General features: G+C 48.2%; 1 protein-coding gene across 12 annotated transcripts in view; it reads left to right on the top strand.

Moving 5' to 3' along the window:
* The first annotated feature begins 1,431 nt into the window (after positions 1 to 1,431).
* The window catches only part of DNM2 (dynamin 2), a 63,943-nt gene continuing 41,118 nt past the window's right edge, over positions 1,432 to 24,256 (top strand). For 8 of the 12 annotated variants that reach the window (XM_077838350.1, XM_077838353.1, XM_077838352.1 and 5 more), the window contains exons 1-2: positions 1,432 to 1,700; positions 17,443 to 17,516. In XM_077838350.1, the coding sequence (XP_077694476.1) occupies positions 1,540 to 1,700; positions 17,443 to 17,516 (235 nt within the window). In that variant the 5' untranslated portion in view covers positions 1,432 to 1,539. The remainder of the gene's footprint in view (positions 1,701 to 17,442; positions 17,517 to 24,256) is intronic. The other 4 variants (XM_077838354.1, XM_077838351.1, XM_077838342.1 and 1 more) reach the window with 1 other exon arrangement.

Genomic DNA, 24,256 nt, shown 5'->3' with positions numbered 1-24,256 from the left:
AGACCCCATCTACTGGTTCCCCCCCTATCCACAAGGCTTGTTACCTTGTCAAAGAAAGCTATCAGGTTGTTTTGACATGATTTGTGCTTGACCAATCCATGCTGACTTATTTATCACCTTATTATTTTCTAAGTGTTTGCAAATTGATTGCTTAATTATTTGCTCCATTATCTTTCTGGGTACAGAAGTTAAGATGACTGGTCTCTAGTGCCTCGGATTGTCCTTATTTCCTTCTATAGGAAGATATATGGTAACAAAAAATTAAAGAAAAAAGAACAGGAGGACTTGTGGCACCTTAGAGACTAACCAATTTATTTGAGCAGAAGCTTTTGTTAGCTACAGCTCACTTCATTGGATGAATAAAGTGGAATATGCAGTGAGGATTTTTTATACACCCAGACCACGAAAAAATGGGTGTTTATCACTTCAAAGGGTTTTCTCTCCCCCCACCCCCTCTCCTGCCGGTAATAGCGTCTCTAAAGTGATCACTCTCCTTACAATGTGTATGATAATCAAGGTGGGCCATTTCCAGCACAAATCCAGAGTTTAACAAGAACGTCTGAGGAACAGTGTGGGGGGGGAGAGGAAAAAAACAAGGGGAAATAGGTTACCTTGCATAATGACTTAGCCACTCCCAGTCTCTATTCACTCTTTCCACTTTATGCATCCGATGAAGTGAGCTGTAGCTCACGAAAGCTTGTGCTCAAATAAATGGGTTAGTCTCTAAGGTGCCACAAGTCCTCCTGTTCTTTTTGCGAATACAGACTAACACGGCTGCTACTCTGAAAAAAATTAAAGGTATCTTCCACAAGGAGACATACACTAATACATGGCTGGGCTAAATTGAATGCGCGTTCTATCTGAGGCAATACGGTAGCCGATCTCCTCTAATACCTCCTCCGTCGAGTGGGGCGGGAAGAGGAACAAAGAAACCAATCATGATGAGGCACACCGTGATTGACCTTCTGATCACGAATCAGATATGGCTTCTCTACAAATAGCACCCAACCTTTCCTCGAGAAGCCCGCCTCTCCCAAAGAATTGGATGGTGTGGCAGAGTGGCAGAAATTCTGACCAATGGAGACAGGGCGGAGTGAGTTTTTTTTTTCCAGAGTGCGTCCCTCTTACAAAGAGCGACAGTCTTCCCCTCCAATGAGAAACCAGAAAAAAGATATTGGGCGGGATCTAAAAGTGCCGCCTTCCTCGACAAAGTCACGAGTGAACTCCATTGGGCGGAAGAAAAGAGTGACCGGAAAAGCGACCAATAGCTATGTGGAAAGTAGGCGAGAGTCGCTAAACACCGCCCCCTCAGATTGAATGACGGGCTGCATGACCGCTCTTTTGGTTAGACCCCCGGGGGTGACCGCGGTGCCGACCAATAGGAGCGGCCGCTGACGGGCCGGGGGCGGGGCGGAGGGAAGGGGTAGGGGCCGGGGCCGGATGAGGAGACGCTGAGGGGAAGTCTGGTGGCTGCCGCCCAGAGCCGCCCCAGCAGCCGCCGCCGCCCGAGCAGCGGGGAGCCCGGGCCCCGCGGCCGCCATGGGGAACCGGGGCATGGAGGACCTGATCCCGCTGGTGAACAAGCTGCAGGACGCGTTCAGCTCCATCGGGCAGAGCTGCCACCTCGACCTGCCGCAGATCGCCGTAGTTGGCGGCCAGAGCGCCGGCAAGAGCTCCGTGCTCGAGAACTTCGTGGGCCGGTGAGTCCCGGGGGGGGCCCGAGCGGCCGGCCGGCCTGCCTCCCGGCAACGGCCAGGGCGCGGCGTAGTTCGCCGCAACTCCGCGGGCGAAGACTTCGGGCGCGCGCGTACGCTGTGTGCGTAGACCGCTTTGAGGGGCACGGCCAGGATGCTACGCTGCCGGCGTAGGTGGGGTCTGTGAATCTTTCCCGGCGGCGGCGTAACGTCCTGCGCGCCGCGCGAGGCCGCCGGCGCCGCGGCCCCCTTTGCGGAGAGCGCCTACGTCGGTTGCGTTGGCTGCGCCCGCCCGCGGGGCCTGGCGCCCGCGGGGCCGTGCGCGGGTGGCGTAGGGCGCGCTGGTGTGCTTACGCCGGCGGTGGTAGCCGAGCCCCTTCTCGATGGCGGGGGTGGGAGCGCGCTTGGCCTGGGAGCCTTGTGTGGACAGGGCGGTCCTTACGCCAATGGCTTAAACCGAGGTCTTTCCAAGGGGGGGAGGGCGCCTCAGAGGACGCACTTGGCGTAGATCGGTGTGTGAATAGCAGTGGAGCGTGGTAGTTCCCGGCTGGCTGAGGGGCGGAGGCTCTGGCCTGTCATCCCGGGCCCTGCCTGGGGCGGGGAGGGGCTGCTCCCTGGCCCTAGGTGAGGGGGAACCTCCCTCCTCATCTGTGGGGGCCCAGGAGCACTCCTTGGGCGTGTGCCCCCCAATCCTGGGACACAGGGACACTTCCCCACATTTGTCCCCTGCCCCAGTGGCTGGGGCACCTCCCCCTATCTGGTTAGGAAGCTCTGCACTTCCCTGGAGTGTCCCCTCCTGCCCGGGTAGCAGGACTTGGGTGCGTGCGGTGGGGGGAGATGCAGGATTCTGCTCCTACTGAGCTGTCCTCTTGCACCTCGGTGGTTGGAGGATGGGGTGGGAGTTATCTGTGACTTAAGGTGGGGCTCACACTGGGCCTGCCCCAGTCCCTCCCACCCTCCTGAACCTTGAGAGCAGGGCTGAGGACTTTGGCACCACATGTTGTGGGCCTTGTGCCTGCTGAAGGGACCCTTGCAACTGTGGCTTACAGGCTGTGAGGTGCTGGGACTGCATCTTAGGATGGGGGGAGACTGTTAGCTGCCAAAAAACAACTTTTCCTTAACTGCCTCCCTCCCTGGCTCCTGCAGCAGAAGCTGAGGTCTTGCCCACTTTATATGTTCCTCAAAGACTCCATGGTGCTTTTCATAAGGTCCCAGGCGCCACCCTCTTGCCTTTGTCCCCAGATCCCTTCCCCTCTCCATCTCCATGGTTATCCTGGTGTGTGCTGTATGTTACCCCAGAGAGAGAAAGAAGAGGGGTAATCCTGTTTGTCTTGTGGTTAAGTTGTGTCCCTTTCAAGTCAATGGGATCAGAATTGGGGCCAGTAACTTGTAATGCCCGTTGGGATCCTTCATGATGCAAGAAGCTAGAGATGCATGAAATGAACAGAGTAGGCCAGCTGGTATGGAGGGTTATTCTAACATCAGTCTTAATTCCTTATGCTCCAAGGAGGAATGTCTTTAATCTTTGTACTGGTAGGAGCCAGCACCATGCTTGATATTACTGATTGTACATTAAACAAATTTTCATGTATACCCTGAAGACACTGGATCTGCATTATGGTACTGAATGGACTATGTAATTTGAAGTGATGGTCCCCAGTCCAGTGATAGTTTTCCAAACCAGTGAGAAATGGAGCAGCTTGGGTTGTTGTGTTACTGACTGGCACTTACCTTGCAGATTAATTTGGGTTGATGTCAGCATCTTTGAATTCCTTAATCTTTACCTGCAAGACACTTTTAAAAATTGTACAAGGATCTACAGGAGAACAAGTGTCGGAAGGGGGCGGAGGGAAGTCTTATGTCAAAGTAGCTGACAAGGTATCCTGAGAGCAATGCTTAGTAAAAGGCCTCTAGAAACTGGAACCTGTTATTTTTAATAGTGTTCAACGTGACTGTATTAATTTACTCAAGTTAATCTTAGACTTAAAGCTGAGTCTGTGTTTTCAATCTTTTTGCTGTGACTATGGCAATAATGTCCAGTGGTCTCAGTTCAAATTGGGTCTGCTAGTGCGGTGTACGCACAGACTGGAAACTAGACACCTGTATTGGAGTCATTAGGCTTCTGCATGGGACCCACCCTTTCTGGATCTGGCTGCAGGATCCAGGAAGACTAAAACAGGCCCCTGCTCTGAGAGAGTTCACATTCAAAGACAAAATGCAACAAGTGGGCTCGACAGACAAGGTGGGGAGGTTGGGGAGAGGCTGAGGTGATAGTGTCAAGGTAATGTGGTGACAGCGGGTAGCTACTGCACAAGTGGACTTCAGATTCCATAAAAACCCAAAGCTTTAAAAGACTTGACTTACACCTGTCTGACTCTCTGGAGATGAATAGTAGCTTTTAATAATTTCTGCTTCTACAGTGCCTAACCCCTGTGACCTGGGGAACAAAGTCACTTCTTAGGTCACAAATTAGGACTTGTAAGGGGCTGTATTGTCTTGCTAGAGTGATCTAAGTTTTCTGTGTGTGTTAATCTCTGCCTTTTCTACAGCTTGTCCTAGCTTTAAAGGATGGTGGTGAAGGGCTGGTAACTGTGTGACTCTTGCTACTTGTAGGATTTCTTTATAATGTACTGACAACTTAACTAAAGGGGTATATCTAGGATCTGTATCTCCAGTAGTGCCTCTCGGTATCGGATGGTAGATAGTTTCAATGAAGATCAATTAGGCACACTGGGAAGCACATGGTCCAATGGATACGACACTGAACTGGGAGTCAGGAGGCTTGGGTTCTAGTTCTTGCTCTGCCACTGACCTGCTGGGTGATCTTGGGTAAGTCACACTGTCATGTTGCCTTTCTGAGGCTCTGTTCCCCTCCCACCCTTAGTCTGTTTTAGACTGCATAAGGTCTTTTGGGCAAGGATGGCTTCTTAATATGTCTGTAAAGCGCGCAGTACAGTGGGGCCCCATTTGGGTTAAAGCAGATGCTGTATTAGGGTCTTCTTGATATGTAGAGTATCTGAGTGTGCCTAAAACTCTGTCCTGAAATTCCACTCCCCCCATCCTCTGTAATGCCTCTGCTTGAGTTGAAGTTGTGCCTTCATCTCTTTTCCTAAAAGCAGTGTTCTGTTTGACTCAGGCTGGGCTGTTTTCCCTACATTTTTGGATGCTTTAGCCTCTTAATCACAATGATCTCAGACCAATAATTTATTTTTTCTGTTAGAAGAAGGTCACATGGGGTTTTTCAATGTCTTGCTCCTGTGGTTAAACCTTTTCATTATTTAAAATTTTCCTAGGTTGGTGACCATATGTGCCCATATGTTTGAGATCAGAATCAGGGGCCTTGTGGTGTGGCATCTAATGCTTGGTCTTTCATTATCACATGGGTTTGAGCCACGTTTTGGGTTAACAGCTTTCCAAAGAGGTGTTTGTGGTAGGGGGAATTGGAAGCCCACTGATTCCATTTTTATTGCTAAATTTATAAAAGGCAGCTGGATCAATTGAAATCCAATTTTGTAAAACAAAACTTGCACCTGGACTGGTGCATTGCGCCAAGCTTTGTCCCAACTGGGATCAACATGGTCATGTTATTATCTCCTCAAAAGCTGCCAATGGATATACTGTCAGCCTGTAATTATAGTGACACTGAAAGCCCAGCACCATAATTAAAAATCTTTGTTTCATGGCTTTTAAGCCTTCAACAAGGAGGCCTTTAATAAGGGGTTAACCAAAATCTATAGAATCTCTTTCAATACGTGTCTGAATTAGGCAGGTTTTACGTGAGGCAAAATCCTTGTAAAAAAATTTTTTTTTTGGGTAACCTGGAATCTTCCACACGAATCTTGTATTACAGTGAGGCCCTTGTGTTCATAACTGAGGGTAATTATTATGTCTGTGTTGAATTCTGCCTTCACTTGGTGTCCTCAAAGTAGCGTTTCAACACTCTAAGCCACAAGATCAAGAAGATTCTTACTGTGTGGTAATAACAATGGCATGGTACCTTCCACTTTTCTCTTTCATGTAGTTCTTTCCCTACATAACTACGAAAGCATTTGGGACAAAATTAAAAGGGAATGTAGCTCTAAATACCTATAGTTATAAGTTTCAGAGTAACAGCCGTGTTAGTCTGTATTCGCAAAAAGAAAAGGAGTACTTGTGGCACCTTAGAGACTAACCAATTTATTTGAGGATAAGCTTTTGTGAGCTACAGCTCACTTCATCGGATGCGTCCGATGCTCACGAAAGCTTATGCTCAAATAAATTGGTTAGTTTCTAAGGTGCCACAAGTCCTCCTTTTCTTTTTATAGTTATAAGAGTGCTATTCTGTTCTAGCTGCTGCTTTGCAGTAGGGTTCAGAATAAGGGATTAGTAGCCCTGACACAGGTAACCCAGCATTAAGATTGTAAGAAGTTCAAGGCTGGGACCATCTGCTTGTATTATGGCACCATGTTTAATGCTACGTGTTACAACAATACAAAAGCTTACTAAGTTCCATGTTCTAATTCTGCATCTGAATGAAGGCTGTACACTTACTCTGAGATAGACCTGGATTAGTCTACTTTGGGACAGATCTAATATTTTGTGTGAGAGAGGGTGAGGGCTGGATGTTGGACAGTTCAGGCTTTTCGGAATGAATGCTGACTCCATTGTGCAGGGTGCTGTACGTTGTACAAAAAGATGGTCCCTGCCTCAAAGAGCTTCCAATCTAGGTACAAGACGAAATGACAGGTGGGTACAGACAGATTGATGGGCGAGTAAAAGGAAACAATGAGACCGTATGGGTCAGCGTAGAAGAAGTACACTCAGCACACCAGCAGCTTAATTGTTAAGTCTTTGTAGGCATCACAACAAAGCAGAGTTTGAAACAGGACAACGAGGGAGCTTTGTACATGTTTACAGGGAGCTGCTCCCACATGCGAGGGGCAGCTGGGGGAGAATACATGAAGGGGCTTGTTTGAAAATGTAACAAGCGGGTGCTGGGATCTTGGCTGGTCAGAGATGGAAGTTGACATCTAGTGAATGAGAGAGAAGGCATAAATGCCTGGCAAGTGAAGCCAAGCAGCCTATGTTTGATGCAGTAGACAAGGGGGAGCCGTTGGAGGGATGCAGAGAGAACCATGCTGCATAACATTTGTTGTAGATAGTGAACCTAACAAGCTTAAGGTAAGGTGGGTGAGGTGGTATCTTACTGGACCGGTTTCTTATGGGGAGAGACAAGCTCTTGAGCTTGCACAGAGCTCTTCTTCAGATCTGCATGGTTACAACAACACTGCTTACAAGCTTAAAGTAAATTGTTAGTGGGCCAGAACCTTTGAACTCTTAAGCACCTGCTTAATTTTACTTGCAGGAGTAGTCCCATTTATGTCAACAGGACTTCTTGTATGTGTAAAATTAAACTTATGCAGGTTCTGGCCCTGACGGTGATAAGTGTCCTAAAAGAACCTGAATAGAAAACCAAACATCTAACCTCCTTAAGAGCCCATAGGCTTTGAGTTTTATTTGCAACACTTAATGGAAATGTAAGTAATTTCTATGTAAATCGTCTTTGTTTGGTTGTCAACATCTCTGGGGGATATTTGCAATCCAAACAGAATAGCACTGGGCTGATGCATGAAAACAAGGTGGTGAAGTAGACCAGTCCTGTTTGTTGGTAAGGTTATGGGGAGCTGAGTGAAGAGTTGAAATGTGAGTGACACCAACAAAGAAAAGTCAGTTAGGTTTTTTTTTTTAAACTTCGCTTTTCATTGGCTCTCACCATGGCATATTGGAATAATGGCTAATGTTAGTAATACATGAAATTATTTTGATCAGTTTCCATCTAACAATTTACCAGCTTTGTTTATAAAAATGTCCATCCTTTTGTGTTATGAAACTACTGACCCTCTTGTCTATAAATGAAAATATTTTATGCTGGTAAATTACCCTTTAAGATTTTTGTTTGCTCTATCATACTGGTCTGGTTTAATAGTAATAAATTGGAGGGCCAGCTAATGTGTGGGTTGTAAATTATGGCCTAGGAAGTGTGTCATTAATGGCCGAGCAATTTCAGTATCCTGTCCCCGGAAGTGTCGGAGGAAGGGGCAAGATTCTCCAGTGACGCCACCACATCTCAGGCTACCTTAAATTCAGCGCTGCCTTAATTAGGTAGGCACAGAGAAATCCTGAGAGATGCCTGGAAAAACTACCACTTTCTAGCAGTAATGAGAGGTAACATTTCAGGTCCGCTTCCCTTGATAGCAGAGCGTGTTCCCAGGCTGTAATGGCAGCTGAGCTCCAGTACTTCCTGTTCAGAAAGCAAGGAGAATGCTTTGCATTACCTGCTTGGGTTAATCACAAGCCTCGAGGCTTATTTAGCTTATTTGCCAAAGATAATTGGGGGCGGAGTGGCACAGTGAGGGGGTTTGGATCCTTGTGACATAAGTTAATTATTCAAAATCAATTTTGATGTATTTGTTTTGTGATAGAGCCTAGAGGCCTCAATTAAATTGGGAGCCCATAGTGCTGGACACTGTGCAGACACAGGAAAACAGCCCCTGCTCTGAAGTTCTCTCAGTCTAAATAGATGAGACAAAGGAAAGTTTATGAGCCCCGTTTTACCAATGGGGAAACTGAAACATGGACAAAATAACTTGTCCAGGGTCACATAAGGAGGCTGTCGCAGAGCAGGAAGTGAGCCAGTGTAAGTATGCTAATTCTTCTAATGAGATGCAGGGATTAAAATGTATTCAGGGTGAAGCTATTTTGCCCTTAATACCTAAGGGGAAACAGAATAGTGGGTGATCTTGCCAATCATAATGCACCTCTCAATAGAGATGAATCACTTCAACCGTCTTATGGAGAGAAACGTGTAAGAGGAAATATAAAGTGGTGCATTAAAATTGCATTACGAACAGTATTATAACCCATCCTGTTGATGTCACAATGAAATGTGCATTGACTAATCCATCTTTGGAACCCTTACAGTGTCAGTACAAATGTGCTAAATGCTCTGAGACTCCCACTGGCCCTGCAGTGGCTTTGTCAGTGACATCCTGACAAATGGAAGTGTAAAAGACATTTCAATCTACATAAAATTTGACCATTGACTTGTAGTGGGTCCTTGGCTCATTGGGCCCGAGGATCACAATGGAGTCATTGTGAGCCACACAGTTGGGAGGTCTGTCCATTGACATTTGATTCCTTGAATATATTGTCAATGTGGCCATTATATCTTGTTCATAACATGTTATCAATACTGTTAGTGGTTGTAAATAAAACATTAATGAAACCAGGAGGGATGCAGATGAAGTTTCTTGGCAACTTTAAATACCTCAGTTCTGGTGAAATGCAGCAGAAGTTGTGCTTCTGAACAGCTCTGTACTCATCCCGCATGCATCCTGCAATCTCTAGTAAAACATGTGCAGTCCACCATTAATAGTGAAATGTTGGCGCAACAGCAATGCGTTTCAGAGGAAATGGATCAGATAGGCAACAAATAAATAAATACATATTTATAAATCTAGCCTAAGGTGGAGAGAGAGAAAACTTCCAGAACAATGCCGATGGAATATTTTGATGTTTCAGGGTAGGATAAAGATACAAATGACCGGTTCTTACATCAAGTTGCTGGGTAGTAATACTCAACAAATGGTCTCAAGATTTTCTGAAATCGATAGTGGCAGGTTTCAGAGTAGCAGCCATGTTAGTCTGTATCCACAAAAAGAAAAGGAGTACTTGTGGCACCTTAAACTAACAAATTTTATTTGAGCATAAGCTTTCGTGGGCTACAGCCCACTTCATCCCTAATAGGAGACTAGTGCAGGGAAGCCATGAAGCCATGAGCCTGACAAGTGCAAGCAAGACCTTCCAAGTGGTGAAATACAAAGAAACTTGAGGATAGGGAGCTGACTTTAAGTGCTTTTGCTAATGGAGATGGTGCAAGTAACAGATGGGTATTAAGTGGCATCCTGCTAGCTTCAGAAAGTGGCCCTCTGCCCTGTCAATCTAGCTAAGTAAGCTAGATGGGCTGATATTGGGTAAACTGGAGGCAAGTTAGCAGGTGCAGAGCAACAATAAAGGAAGTCTTGTATGCTGTGGCAGTGTCTTGAAAAGACAAGGTGGGTGAGGTAATGTCTTTTATTGGACCAACTTCTGTTGGCTTTTGAAATATACTTTTCACATGCTCAAACCCTGGCCACTAACAGCTCTCAGAACTGGCTATTCCAGTTCCTGCCTCACTTAAGCCTGATGGCTATGTACAACAGAGCCATTTCGACCCTAGTATTTTAAATGGGGAAAGGACCTTTGTGTAGGGTCCTAGTCCCCTTTGACACGTCCTCTGGACTGAAGTTTCTCATGGATAAGAAGATTCCCATTTATGCTGCCCACGAGATAAGCGTGCCTGAACCGAAGTGAATGTGGCAACGCCCTTCAGTTGTAAAACGCCCACACCCTTTCCATTCATGGACACCACTTAGGAATGGGCTGGCTTCTGTACCACACAGAGCTTGGCTTACATCTCATTTGCAGCATAGGAGTTCCCTCTCCCCCTCAATAAAGTAATCTCTTGTTAAACAGCGGATACAGAATCTCCCTTGTAGCTTTACATTCAAATAGAAGGTCACCCTGCATTCTCCTGCATGATCAAACCATGTTCACCTTTGACCCTGGGACTTAATGGCAAACAAGTTTGTGCTGTATGGCCTGATTCCTTTGGCACTGTGTGAAATTAACATGCAGCAGGAATCGGGTTCTGTTTTCTGCCTCTGCCCTTGACTCACAGTACAGTCCCACTTCCCTTTGTCACTGGGGTTGTGAGCACTAATTATTGTAAAGTGTAAAGTCTTGTGTGTACTCATGCTGTTAAACCTGATGGAAGGCTAGACAAAAATCCGTGGAAGTGCAGCTTGTTGTGTTAATAACCTCTGCTTTGCTGCACTGTAACAGATTAATATGGTATTGTAAAGAGCTAACCGTTTATAGAGAATTGGGGGTGTGTCTCTTTACAGTCTAAAAGAGCAAGGTTCATGCACAAAAGGATCTTAAAATAGAGCTCAAAATGAACTTCTGTTATGTAGGGGAGGGAAGTGAATGGGCACTGAAGGCAAAAGTCACAAAGATTTAGCAGGTGAAACGGGGGATGGGGGGGGTTGTAAAGATAAATCCCCCAATGAAATCTCAGAAGGTTGCCCTGGAGAACGTGGGTGACTCTGAGTTGAGGCTGGATTACGCAGCCTGCTCAGGGGTCACCTTTTAGAAAAACAAAACAAACATGGGTTACAAGAAACCTTTTGGTCTCCTAGTTACAGAACACAGAAATGAAACATTTCCCCCCCGGGCCGCCAGTAGAGGTAGCCTGTACTTTTATCTTGGGCCTTCCCTGTCCCCCAACTTATTAACTGGGCAAATAGTGCATGGGCCTTAAAGTGGTTCTGGGCTTTCCTAGCCTCTCCCATTTAGTCCATAGCATGGTTTAATCATAGTATGGACAGAACCTAAGGTTTCTAGAATTGTATTTCAAGGCTCCCTCTACACTGCTTTTAATTCCGCTTGTCTAGCTGCTGTTAATGGGGCCCAGACACTGAACCCACAACGAAAACAACCTTTTAAAAAGAACATAATTTCCTAATTAGAAAAAGGGACCAGAACATCCTTAGAGATAAATGGTATGTCAATCATCTCTGTGCTCTCTGGTCCAATACAGAGAGTATGCCACTCCAATTCCAAACAGTTTTAAAATGGTATTTGCAATGTCTTCTGATGATAGCAGCCATGTTCCCGTTCTTTCTGAACAGAATGTTATCATTTATGTATCTTGGTGCTCTAGGGCCCCAATAACCTTGGTATAAAAGTGTCATGCAGGTGCATGATGTTTTGAGATCAGGCTCCTGAATTGGACAGTATAATGTAATTCCAACAGTCCCTGGTGAATGGGAGAGAGGCAAACAGAACAGGGAACAGGTTATTGAGAAATATGGTCTTATTTTATCACCCATGTTTAAGATGGGTTTTAACAAACAGATCAGGTCTCCAGCAGTGACCATGAGATGGTGGAGTTCAGGATCCTCACAAAAGGAAGAAAGGGGAGTAGCAAAATATGGACCCTGGACTTCAAAAAAGCCGACTTTGACTCCCTTAGGGAAGTGATGGACAGGATCCTCTGGGAGGCCAATATGAGGGGGAAAGGAGTTCAGGTAAACTGGCTATATTTTAAAGAAGCCTTATTGAGGGTGCGGGAACAAACCATCCCGAAATCTTCGGTGAGCTTAAACACAAAAAGGAGGTTTACAAGAAGTGGAAACTTGAACAGATGACTAGGGAGGAGTATATAAAAATTGCTCGAACATGCAGGGGTGTAATCAGAAAGGCCAAAACACAACTGGAGTTGTAGCTAGCAAGGGATGTGAAGGGTAACAAGAAGGGTTTCTACAGGTATGTTGGCAACAAGAAGAAGGTGAGGGAAAGTGTGGTGCCCTTAATGAATGTGGGAGGCAAACTAGTGACCGATGATGTGGAAAAAGTTGAAGTACTCAATGCTTTTTTTGCCTCTGTCTTCACAGACAAGGTCAGCTCCCAGACTGCTGTCCTGGGCAACACAGTATGGGGAGGGAGGTGAGCAGCCCTCAGTGGTGAAAGAACGGGTTAAGGACTTTTTAGAAAAGCTGGATTTGCACAAGTCCATGGGTCCAGATCTAATACATCCAAGGGTGCTGAGGAAATTGGCTGATGTGATTGCAGAGCCATTGGCCGCTGTCTTTGAAAAGTTGTGGTGATCGGGGGAGGTCCTGGGTGATTGGAAAAAGGCAAATATAGTGCCCATATTTAAAAAAGGGAAGAAGGAGAACCCGGGGGCCTACAGACTGGTCAGCCTCACATCAGTCCCTGGAACAATCATGGAGCAAGTCCGCAATGAAACCCTTTTGAAGCACTTGGAGGAGAGGAAGGTGATCAGGAAGAGTCAGCATGGATTCACCAAGGGCAAGTCATGCCTGACCAATCTGATTGCCTTCTATGATGAGATAATTCGCTCTGTGGATATGGGGAAAGCAGTGGACATGATATATCTTGACTTTAGCAAAGTTTTTGAAACGGTCTCCCACAGTATTCTTGCCAGCAAGTTAAAAAAAAGTATGGATTGGATGAATGGACTAAAGGTAGACAGAAAGCTGGCTAGATCGTTGGGCTCAACGGGTAGCGATCAACGGCTCGATGTCTAGTTAGCAGCCGGTATCAAGCGGAGTGCCCCAGGGGCTGGTTTTGTTTAATATCTTTAGTAATGATCTGGATGATGGGATGGATTGCATCCTCAGCAAGTTCGCAGATGACGCAAAGCTGGGGGGAGAGGTAGATACGGTAGGGTAGGGTAGGGATAGGGTCCAGAATGACTAAGACAAATTGGAGGATTGGGCCAAAAGAAATCTGAGGTTTAACAAGGACAAGTGCAGAGTCCTGCACTTAGGACGGAAGAATCCCATGTACCACTACAGGCTGGGGACCGACTGGCTAAGCAGCAGTTCTGCAGAAAACGACCTGGAGATTACAGTGGGTAAGAATCTGGCTATGAGTCAGCAGTGTGCCCTTGTTGCCAAGAACCTAACGGCATATTGGGCTGCATTAGTAGGAGCATTGCCAGCAGATCGAGGGAAGTGATTATTCCCCTCCATTCAGCACTGGTCAGGTCACATCTGGAGTATTGCGTCCAGTTTTTGGGTCCCCCGCTACAGAAAGGATGTGGACAAATTGGAGAGAATCCAGTGGAGGGCAACAAAAATGATCAGGGGGCTGGCGCACATGACTTACGAGGAGAGGCTGGGGGAAGTGGGTTTGTTTAGTCTGCAGAAGAGAAGAGTGAGGGGGGATTTGATAGCAGCCTTCTACTACCTGAAGCGGGGTTCCAAAGAGGATGGAGCTAGGCTGTTCTCAGTGGTGGCAGATGACAGAACAAGGAGCAATGGTCTCAAGTTGCAGTGGGGGAGGTCTAGGTTGGATATTAGGAAAAACTGTTTCACGAGGAGGGTGGTGAAACACTGGAATGTGTTACCTAGGGAGGTGGAGAAATCTCCATCCTTAGAGGTTTTTAAGGTCTGGCTTGACAAAGCCCTGGCTGGGATGATTTAGTTGGGGTTGGCCCTGCTTTGAGCAGGGGGTTAGACTAGGTGACCTGAGTTCTCTTCCAACCCTGATCGTCTGATCCCTCCCATAAGGTGGGAGTAGATGGGGCTGGAGTAGAAGTTAGTGGCAGGAAGCCAGTTGCTGATTTGTGAAGGAGTGTGTGGCTGCTTGGCCCACATTGGGAGCCAGAGAACAGTGATCATGTTCCAAATGGCATGTAAGGACTGGTGTGAGACTTCCATATCGTGGGTTATTCTGGGGGTTGTGGCTGGAAGGTGGCACTAGAGAAAACGAAGCACAAGGGAAAATAAACCAAGGAGAGCAGACCTCCATGACAAACTAAACACTTGATCTTCCTGCTGGTTTCCGCCCGTGGCTATTGCAGGAGCAGACGTTATGTCCACAGAATCTGTATTTCCAGTCTCGTGGGAAGATGTTTGTTCCACATGCTTGGTGTGAAGAGTTCGTTGGACTTGCTCGGACAGCTCATTTTCTCGGCTCTACCCCAGTTCAGCTTATCTGTGCTTGAGCCAGGTGCAGCACCGCTCTCTTCATGCAGCGCGCTCTGTGTGGCATGCTTCAAGACCACATTTTGCTACCGAGCTGTGAGGCACTGCCGCACAGGCCACCAGCTGGGCATAACGGTGTCCGCTCCCCGCCTGGTCTTCGGAGCTGGCCCATATTGCCGCCCATGATGGTCAGATTCTGCACAACTCAAGCTTCCACTTGTTGGACGCTAACCTTGCAAATGTGAAGTGGGGTCTCACTGACATCTTCTTCAGTCTGCAGGCAGCCTGAAACAGACCTGAGCGGAAAACTGCCATAGCCTGTTAACCCTGGGGTCTAATGAGGGCACCCAGTGTGCCAGGCTTTCCAGTTTGCACATCTAGTATGCAGAATTAACACACCTGTACACAAATGTCACTCATGTGTAATAGCTAAATAAAGGGCAAAATAGTGGAGATGCCTAGCAGGCTTCTTCATACTGGTGATGTGCTTATCTTACCCCTTATCTGAGGGAGCAAATGGCACAGCTGCAGAGCATCACAGCAATAGTGGAAGCGATAGGAGTAGGAAGACCAAAAGCTTCCCACTGCAGGGGGATTTGGAGAAGTCCAGATGACTCTGTCTGGTTGAAACATGGGAAAGCTCTCAGTGCAGTCTTTCCTAGGGAGCGTTTCTCTCTCCCATTTCAAAGCAAGTGAAGCCATGAATGCTAGACAAAAGAACTGCTCAGAAAACCTGCATTAAGTGCCCCTCACTCCTGCCCTAGCAGCTCTTGTTCTCAGTGCTGTCATAGAGAAGAACTGTAGCCATTCAGTCTTCAGTAATTGTCTCTAACAAAACAGCATGCCCAGGATGTGGAGGAGCATGATTTCCAGGCAGAAGAGTCCAACATGTAGGCCTCTCACAATGGCTCTGCCCACTTGAGTTTCTCCCCAATAGAAAGGGGCGGGGGTGACTCGCTCCAAGACTTCTGTCTGTGTCCAAGGAGTGTTGCCAGCTCTTTGTCTTCTTCTGCAGTTGATCAGAAATCCAGCCCTTCTGGGAAATAACTCGAAACACTTAGCCTGGGTGGCTTCCAAGAATAAAGAAAATGACTGAGTGTCTTTCCCCTGTTAAACAGTCTGTCTTTGAGCTCGCCATGATGAGCACACACTTTTTAACAACGCTGCAATCTGATCATTATTAAAATGTTGATGACTGGAAAACCAGACCCTTCTGCTGTGAACCTTGATATCAGCCACTTACAAGCTGTAAGGCCAAAGGGAGCCTGAGGACACAGGAGCTGTCCCTCCCTCTGTTTCACAGTGTGTGCTTCTTGTCTCTCCAGATACTAGAGCAGGGGTGGGCAACCTATGGCACACGAGCCGATGTTTAATTGCATACTGCTGCCTGCCGGGTCCCAGCCACCGGGTCCCAGCCACCGGCCCCGCTCAGCCTGCTGCCGAACCCAGGCCAGGACTTTGGCAGGCAGCAGCGTGCCATTAAAAATCCTTCCCGCCCCGGCCCACTCTTCTCCGCATGCCCCCCCCGGCAGGCTGAAAAAGCTTGGTCCTGCCGGCTGTTCCCCTTCCCCTGCCGTGCTGGGTTCCTGCCCCTCCTCCTCTCCCTCCCTGCCACCGATCAGCTGATGGCCCTTGTGAGGGAGGGGGAGAAGCGGAGCCCAGTGCTCGCTGCTCCGGCAAGGAGGCAGAGAAGAGGTGGGGACGGGGCCTTGGGGAATGGGGGTGCAATCAGGGTATATCCCCTCCAGACCCTGCTGTGAGCCCCTCAGGGCAGGGGGCTGGGAGCACCCCCATGACCCCAGCCCACACCCTCTGCCCTGCACCCCTCCCCACAACCCCAGCCCTGACTGCAGCACCCCCCACACCCCTTGCTCTGACTCTTGCACACCCCCCCCCACATTCCCACCTGCTCCCCTCGCACCAAATGGGAGCTGCCCAGGTAAGCACTTCACTCCCAAACCTCCTGCCCCAACCCTGAGCCCCCTCCCTCTTTCTAGCTCCTGGCCAGACACTGTACCCCAACTTCCAGCCTGCTCCTTCACCCCCAGCCCTGTGCTCAGTGCACTCCCACCCTCAGCTCAGTGCAGAGAGAGGAAGAGAATGGGCTAGAACCAGGGAGAAGGTAGGTACCCACTCTATGTGGGCAGGACCGGGATCCCAGACTGGCAGCGGGCTGAGCGGGGCCAGCAGCTGGGACCCTGGCTGGCAGGAGCTGGCAGACGGAACCCCAGACCAGCAGTGGGCTGAGCGGCTCAGCCCACTGCCGATCTGGGGTCCTAGCCGCCGGCCCCGCTCAGCCCGCTGCCGGTCTGGGGTTCTGGCTGCCGGCCCCTTGCCAGCCAGGGTACTGGCCGCAGGCCCCGCTCAGCCCACTGCCAGCCTAGGTGAACAGAACCCCAGGCTGGCAGCGGGCTGAGCAGGCCGGCGGCGTAAGATCAGCATTTTAATTTAATTTTAAATGAAGCTTCTTAAACATTTTGAAAACCTTGTTTACTTTACATATGACAATAGTTTAGTTATATAATATATAGACTTATAGAGGGAGACCTTCTAAAAAACGTTAAAATGTGTTCCTGGGATGCGAAACCTTAAATTAGAGGGAATAAATGAAGACTCGGCACACCACTTCTGAAAGGTTGCCGACCCCTGTACCAGAGCATGATGTGCATGTAAATACAGCTCCTTCTATCTACACCAGTTCTGCTGTAGCAAAAAACTGGCAGCATCCTCTCCAGAGGCCTCAGGAGAGGTTGTATTCTGGTAGTCAGGAGAATATGAGAAACTCATTCCTGTAATGAGGGTCCAGCCTCTTTCCTGTTTTCCTCTCTCAGAACTGTAACTATGAGAGACTAACTTAAGTTAAAAACTGAATGGAAGGATGGTCTTGTGGCTGGAGCGCTGGGTTCTGCCACAGATCCCCAGTGTCTGTCTTTTGTTGTACCTCAATTTCCCAAAATCTCTTCCATTTTACAGATAAGTCACTTGCAAGCTCAGCAGGGCCAGGAGCATGTACAGGGTTTGTCACAATGGAGTCTCTAGGTGTTACCATTATACAAATAATAAGGTGCTAGTATGCTACTGCTCACTGTAGTATCTGAATGCCTTACTTGTTTAGCCTTGTGAGTAACTCCATCTCTTTTATTTCCTTACAGAGACTTTCTTCCCCGTGGGTCTGGAATTGTCACCCGACGTCCTCTTATTCTTCAGCTAATCTTCTCAAAAACAGGTACAGTGCGGGGCTGAACAGCTTGTTGCTCCATAAATCAAAACACCAGCTGTTCCCTTACGGATATGGGTTTGGGGATGTTTGAAGTTTGTTCTTCCATTTGGGTAACAAGTCTAGTATCCTTGGCAAATACTTCTTTCAATATTCACAGCAGATCAGAGAAAGTGCAAATCTGTTTGAATGTCTGTCTGTGTTTGAAACCCTTGTAGTCTTGCCACTTAACAAGTTTATGACTAGGGCACAGCTCAGGCTCTCTTAATGCTTGTGGGACAAGATTTTTTTTTAAACTGCTGGAAAGAAAACATGCACTCAGGAGATGAAAGCTGCCTTGTAAGTGGCAAATGAGCTAGGAGGCTTGTTTTGTGTAATTTGGCGTTAGTACTGTCATTTCAGCATGCCGTTAATCAGGAACGTTTACCACAGGCGTAGATCACTGGGTGGAAACTCTATGGCAAATAACTTCTGCATTATTCTGTCAGTTTACACTGCAAGTTAAGCAGTATCGATTAGTCCATATGAACTTATTCTGATTTGTTTTAAACAAATCCAGTCCTTCATAAACACAAAACTCTGGCCTCTTATAGTGCAGTAGATTGTCATAATGGTCTCTTCTAGCCTAAAATCTCAGAAATACGTGATGTCTGAAAACCAGCTGTAGCCCTAAAGGTTTTGAGAACAAACCCACTTCTGGTCTGGGCAGGGGTCCTAGCACTGACCATGTCACAGGCATTAACACTGCAGGCATTAACATTACCTGAAAGTTTCCTTTTCCTTGTTAGTTTTCATTTTCCTCTCTGTCCCCGTCCTCAGTCCCTCCTGGGTCATGCAGCAATCACTGATATTCATGCTGCTATTCTTCAGAGCAGAGAGAGAGTTGGGCAAATTGATCTCTTCCCATGTAAAAGACCAAATGGAGCTGTCAGGCTGAGCTCCCTGCTGATACTGTGACATGGTCAGTTAACACAGCCATTCCTGTTCTCCCAGCGATAAGCTCAGGGAGTTGCTGCTCTACCAGAGCTGCACTTTGGAGAGGGTTTAATTTACTCCACCAGATTGTGAAGGCAGTGCTTTTTAAAGAAAAACAAACAAAAAAACCTGAGGCACTGAGACGCTTCGTAGCTTCTCTTACATGATCCGGAGCATTTAGTGATCCCAAACCCCATTCTCCTGGTGTGAGGGGGTGTGATTTTTGCACAACTTCTTTAACTCTTCATGAAACAAACTTGCTTATAAAACTGGCCTATGTCTTTTCTCCTTTCACTCTAACTGTTACTCCTTACTGTGTGAGTGTCAGAAGCAGTAGAAACAGACCTTGATATTGGATCATGGCTCTCTGCCCCAGAGATACTGATCATGATAAATGTGAAAAGGCTAAAAACAAGCCACAACTCTAACCTGAGCACATGCTTAAAATGCCAGCGAACCTGATCTCAGGGAAGATTTCTCTTGGTACGTTACTTTGAATGAAATATGCATGATGATTCCCTTGCTTTGTCCTTTTTCCAGGAGGGGTGGGTGGTTCTCTACCTCTTGGGTTTGGAGAAGTGTAGTCACAACAGTCTACAGCCATGCATGATAGTGGATGGCAAAGCACCATGAGGCTGTGTTGTCAGGTGGGAATTCTGTATTGATTACAAGATGGGCTAATTCTTTTGGAGAGAGTACTTTCCTTCAGATCTCTGAGGGAAGTGGGGGAATAGACCACCAGCAGTTAACTCTTGCATTGCCACCCCTGACAACAGGTAGGGAGCAGTAGCTACTAAGGGTCTATTCGTATTGATCTGCAGATGAGGTGGTTATCGCTAGCCCAGTAAGCTAGCATGTTGTTAAATGTGATGGAAAGCTACTGCAGCTTTGCAGACTTCTCTCTTTGGAGCATTGACTGAAACCAATGCCCCAAATGTGACTGCATCTTCGTGGCATTCATAGAGCAACAATCCTGATATCTGGTGTGCAAAATACATGAAGAGTTAGCAAAATTTCATTCAAACTGTGCTCATTGGTTTGTATGAAGAAGTGGGGATTTTCCCTTGTATGCAAGTCTTACTGTTTTCAATGAATGCTGTGTGTGCCTCACGTTTCAGAGTGGTAGCTGTGTTAGTCTGTATCAGCAAAAACAACAGTCTACAGCCATGGATGGAGTGGATGCATCTGATGAAGTGGGTTTTAGCCCACGAAAGCTTATGCCCAGATACATTTGTTAGTCTCTAAGGTGCCACAAGGACTCCTCTTTGTGTGTGCCTCAGTTTCTCTGTGTATTGCACCAATGTCTAGGTGGTGAGAATAAGCATGTGTGACTTTTGTGGGGGCTGCTCCAGCTGCCTGCATGAATGCTGTGGCCACCCCTCGTAACCTGAGACCCGGAGGGGGATGCGACCAGGTGACTCTTGGCCTGGGAAGCGAGACAAAGGCCGGAGGAGGAGCAACAGCAACGGGCAGGGTAGGGCAGGGGCCAGACAGCAAGTGAGTCAGTCTCAGCTGGCTTGGGGAGGAGTCTGTTGCACAGGACCAACTTCAGGGACCTCTGGAGTGTAGAGGATTTGTTTCCAGCCGAGTCCTGGCCTTGTTTCCAGAGGAGTGTAGGCAAGTAGGAGTAGCTGGTGTTGCTATGACGCAGTGCTTTTTGCGCTACCAATGGAGCGACTGTGCTGTCGGGCTGAATGCCCATTAAAATCAATGGAAGACTCTTTCCATTGACTTCAGTGAGCTTTGGATTGGGGCCCTAAACTCTCATCTAGGGCAGGGGTTTTCTTTCTGAGGTCCCCCCCACAACATGCTATTAAAAACTCCACAGCCCAGCTGTGCCATAATGGCTTTTCTACATACAAAAGCCAGGACCAGCATGGTGGGGTAGCAAGCAGGACAGTTGCCTGGGGCCCCACAAAGCTAAGTTGCTCAGGTTTTGGCTTCAGCCCCATGTGGCAGGGCTCGGGGCCCTGGGCTGCAGCCTTGGGTGGCGGGGCTTTGGCTTTGGCTTTCTGCCCTGGGCCCTAGCGAGTCGAACGCCAGTCATGCTTGAAGGACCCCCCAAAACCTGCTTGTGGCCCCCAGGGACCCCGGACCTCTGGTTGAGAACCACTGGTCTAGAACTTAGCACAGGCACCGTTGCTAGCACTGAGGAGACTTGCACAGGCGTTTTAAATATGGCCAAGGGTCTCTGGTTGATTTGCTCACTGCCTTGCATACGTACAGGCAGCAGCTGCTTTTGGTGCATCCGGCATAGTTCAGTTCAGCCATTTCAAGCCAACCACTGGTTCGAAGGCATCCCCAAGGTTAGAGGAATGTGGCTGGGTTAATATTTACATGCTGTCTCCGCCATAAAATTGCTCACTGGTGAAGGTGAGCCTCCAAGCTCTTCATCTCCCAAGACCCAAGTCCAGGGTTCTTTGTCTAACACAGGGGTCGGCAGCCTTTCAGAAGTGGTGTGCCGAGTCTTCGTTCATTCACTCTAATTTAAGGTTTCGCTTGCCACTCATACATTTTAACGTTTTTAGAAAGTCTTTCTATAAGTCTATAATATATAACTACAGTATTGTTGTATGTAAAGTAAATGTTTAAGAAGCTTCATTTAAAATTAAATGAAAATGCAGAGCCCCCCGGGCTGGTGGCCAGACCTGGGCAGCGTGAGTGCCACTGACAATCCGCTCACAGGCCGCCTTTGGCACACATGCCATAGGTTGCCTACCCCTGGTCTAACAGTTTGGTGGTTGGCTGCAGGAGAAAGTGAAACCTGAGCGGCAGGTTTTGGCTGATAGATAAAGGAGGGGAAGTGATTTTCAGCTGCAGTCAAATCTTGCTGCGTTTTCTGCTAGATTGCAATGTAATGCTCCGTGCAAGTGATGACTAGAGAGTTCTGCTTGAAGTGTAGAACTTGCCATTGTGGAGGCATTGGCACTTTCCGGGAGTCATGCTGCTCTTGTCAATACTTACGGGATGTTAAATCCCAAATCATCAACTCTGTTGTTCCCTCTTGTCTTCCTCTGATTGGATGGAAACTGCTCTGGGACTGGATGGGTGCAAGCCACGGAGCAAATTAAGATAAGACAAGGAGTTCCTGAGGACTCAGTACTTCACGTGGGCTTTGAAATGTGCCCCACAACCAGCCAGCTATTTTGGGGGACCAGAGCCTGCCTGCCTGCTGTCATGGCCCTGAAGGCAGGTGACAAGAGCTAGTGATAAACCCTTTTCCTAACTTTATTGCCCTCATATAGAAAATGACCTGCTTCTGGGAAATGCCAGTGAGGTCAGAGCTGCTTTCAAACTTTGTACCTCTGTCACCGAGGGTAGCAGTGCATGCAAAGAGTCACATGAGCTAGCATTTGATAGAACCTCCACTCCTTTGTGGCAGGGCCTGTGTTTGTGCAGTGCCTAGCTGTCTCGGGGTCCCCGGGCGATGCTCTGGAACTGCTCCCTATGAAGCCAGTCAGGACTCTGCGGGAGTCTCCTTTCTGTGAGCAGACTGTCTTCAGGACACACAGCTCACACAACTTCCAACTTCCTGGGTCTGACTTCGGAGCATTCAGCATCCTCTGCCCCTCCATGCGCTTCTCACAGCGAGTCCACCCAGGTGGGGTCCTGGGGAAGCCAGAGGGTCCTGCCCCCCAACTTCGCAGTCAGACGGGACTCTCAGTCAGCCAGTAAAACAGAAGGTTTATTAGACAACAGGAACATGGGCTAAAACAGAGCTTGTAGGGGCAGAGAACAGGACCCCTCAGCCGGGTCCATTTTGGGGGGCAGTGAGCCAGACAACCACGTCTGCCCTTCACTCCATGTCCCAGCCAGCCCCAAACTGAAACTCCCTCCAGCCCCTCCTCCTCTGGGCTTTGTCCCTTTCCCCGGCCAGGAGGTCACCTGATTCCTTTGTTCTCCAACCCTTTGCTTTCACCTTGCAGGGGGGAAGGGCTAGGCCATCAGTTGCCAGGAAACAGGGTGTCTGCCATTCTCTGTGTCCAGACCCTTGCACACACTTGCCCTCTAGGGCTCTGCAACAACCATACACCCTTATCCTACCACCTAGATACTTAAGAACTGCCTAGGGGAAACTGGGCACACAATATTCAGAGGAAACATTAAGAACAGTCCTGCTTCGTCACACTAGCCCAATGGGATCCTGGGCCATGAGGGGGGATCCCAGGTGATACCATAATACTATTACCAAGTATGCCAGTTAGGGGCATCAGTATCATGAGGGAGCCCCCGACATCAGGCTTTCCAGATAGCATGACTGCTCTCCCAGAGGTTCCAGCCTGCAAACCCCTTGGCCTCATTCACTGAATGGGCTCTTCATAGCAGTGGTGGGAAGCCGCCTCAGCGTGACCCACGGGATCCCAGGCGAGGCTCAGTCTGTATGACTTTCTTTTCCTTGGTCCAACTATTGAAATTCATTAGTGCCTAGGGGGAGGGGAGAACAGAGCCCCTCCTTCCTTGCACTGCTAACCTAGATTGTGCCAGGGGGAGGGGGCTGCAGAGCAGGATGGTCTTGTCTCGATGCTGTGTGTTTTGTCTCAGTGGCATTTGGTATCGAAGTGTGAGTCGTGGGGAGTCTAAACGTTTATCTTAGAAGTTCTCTGGCCTGTGTTATACGGGAGGTCAGACTAGATTACAATGGTCCCTGCCACCCTATACTTGGATTGTAAGAAAATTTGAGTCCGTGTCCGTTTTTCCCCCATCCTCCCTCCCCGCCATACACATAACCACACACCAGTGGCAGAGCTGGTGGGGGGTGGGTGTGTGTGTGTGTGTGTGTGTGAGAGAGACAGACAGACAGACAGACAGACTTCCATGCCTCAGTTTCCCCTCTGGGAGGACACCCACCTCACTCCCAGCGATGTCTAGGATTAGTGTTTAAAGAATGGACAGCGCTAACCTGCTGCTCCTCACTGGAAGTGAAATTAATGTAGAACTTTTGTCAGCACAGATCCAAACAGGGCTGATAGGCAGTGACACCTGCCATACTGATAGATCCCTGAATGGGAGCAAGTCATGTGGGCTAAACATGCCGCTGTCTCTGCTCCTTCACGGCTTGGTGGCCCGAAGGGCTCTCTCGTGGTCATGCTGTGACTCTCACCTGGCATTCACACACCTCAGCGATGAGCTGATAAGAACCTGCGCCTAGAATGTTGCAATTTGTTTCCTCCCAGTCCACAGGAGCCATTCAGATGCAGCCAGTGAGTGTCTTGGCAGGTTAGACTCAGGCCTTTCTTCAGGGCTCGAAGACCCAGCAATAAAGTGTTTAAAATGATGGGCAGAGACTGAAAGGCAAACAGTCCTTCTGCAAACAAACACGGGCATTGATGTCTAGGTTCACCAGCCACCACTAGTGCTGGAACCAATGCCCAGTTTGTGCCAGCATCTCACCCCTGGGCCGTTTTCCCTCTGGAAAGGAAAACATCCCTTCATGTCCACATCAGAGCCACTGCTAATAGCACAGAGGCTGCAAGAAAAACCTTGGCTGGTGTAACCTTAACCTGTAGAGCCGGCTGCCTTCCATTGCCTCACTCCTTCTGCCTTAGCCAGAGGAGACTGCTAGACCGGTTTAATCCTGGATTAGCAGCAGCCCCAAATAAACACACACAACTGGGTGACCTCTGGGGAAGGGAGGGCCTCTCCTTGGGTTGCTTGCTGGCTTTCACAGCGTGACTATTTGGCCAGCTTGAACCTCTGGCTCTGCTCCACTTGCCACAGAATAGGGCTTCCTTGTTCTACCCCTTCAGTGGGCTAGAGAGGGCCACCTACAAAGC

The sequence above is a fragment of the Eretmochelys imbricata genome, chromosome 20, assembly GCF_965152235.1.
Source record: "Eretmochelys imbricata isolate rEreImb1 chromosome 20, rEreImb1.hap1, whole genome shotgun sequence".
NCBI classification, from domain to species: Eukaryota; Metazoa; Chordata; order Testudines; family Cheloniidae; genus Eretmochelys; species Eretmochelys imbricata.
Note: the sequence above shows the minus strand (reverse complement) of the source record. Positions and strands in the feature narration are given on the sequence as shown.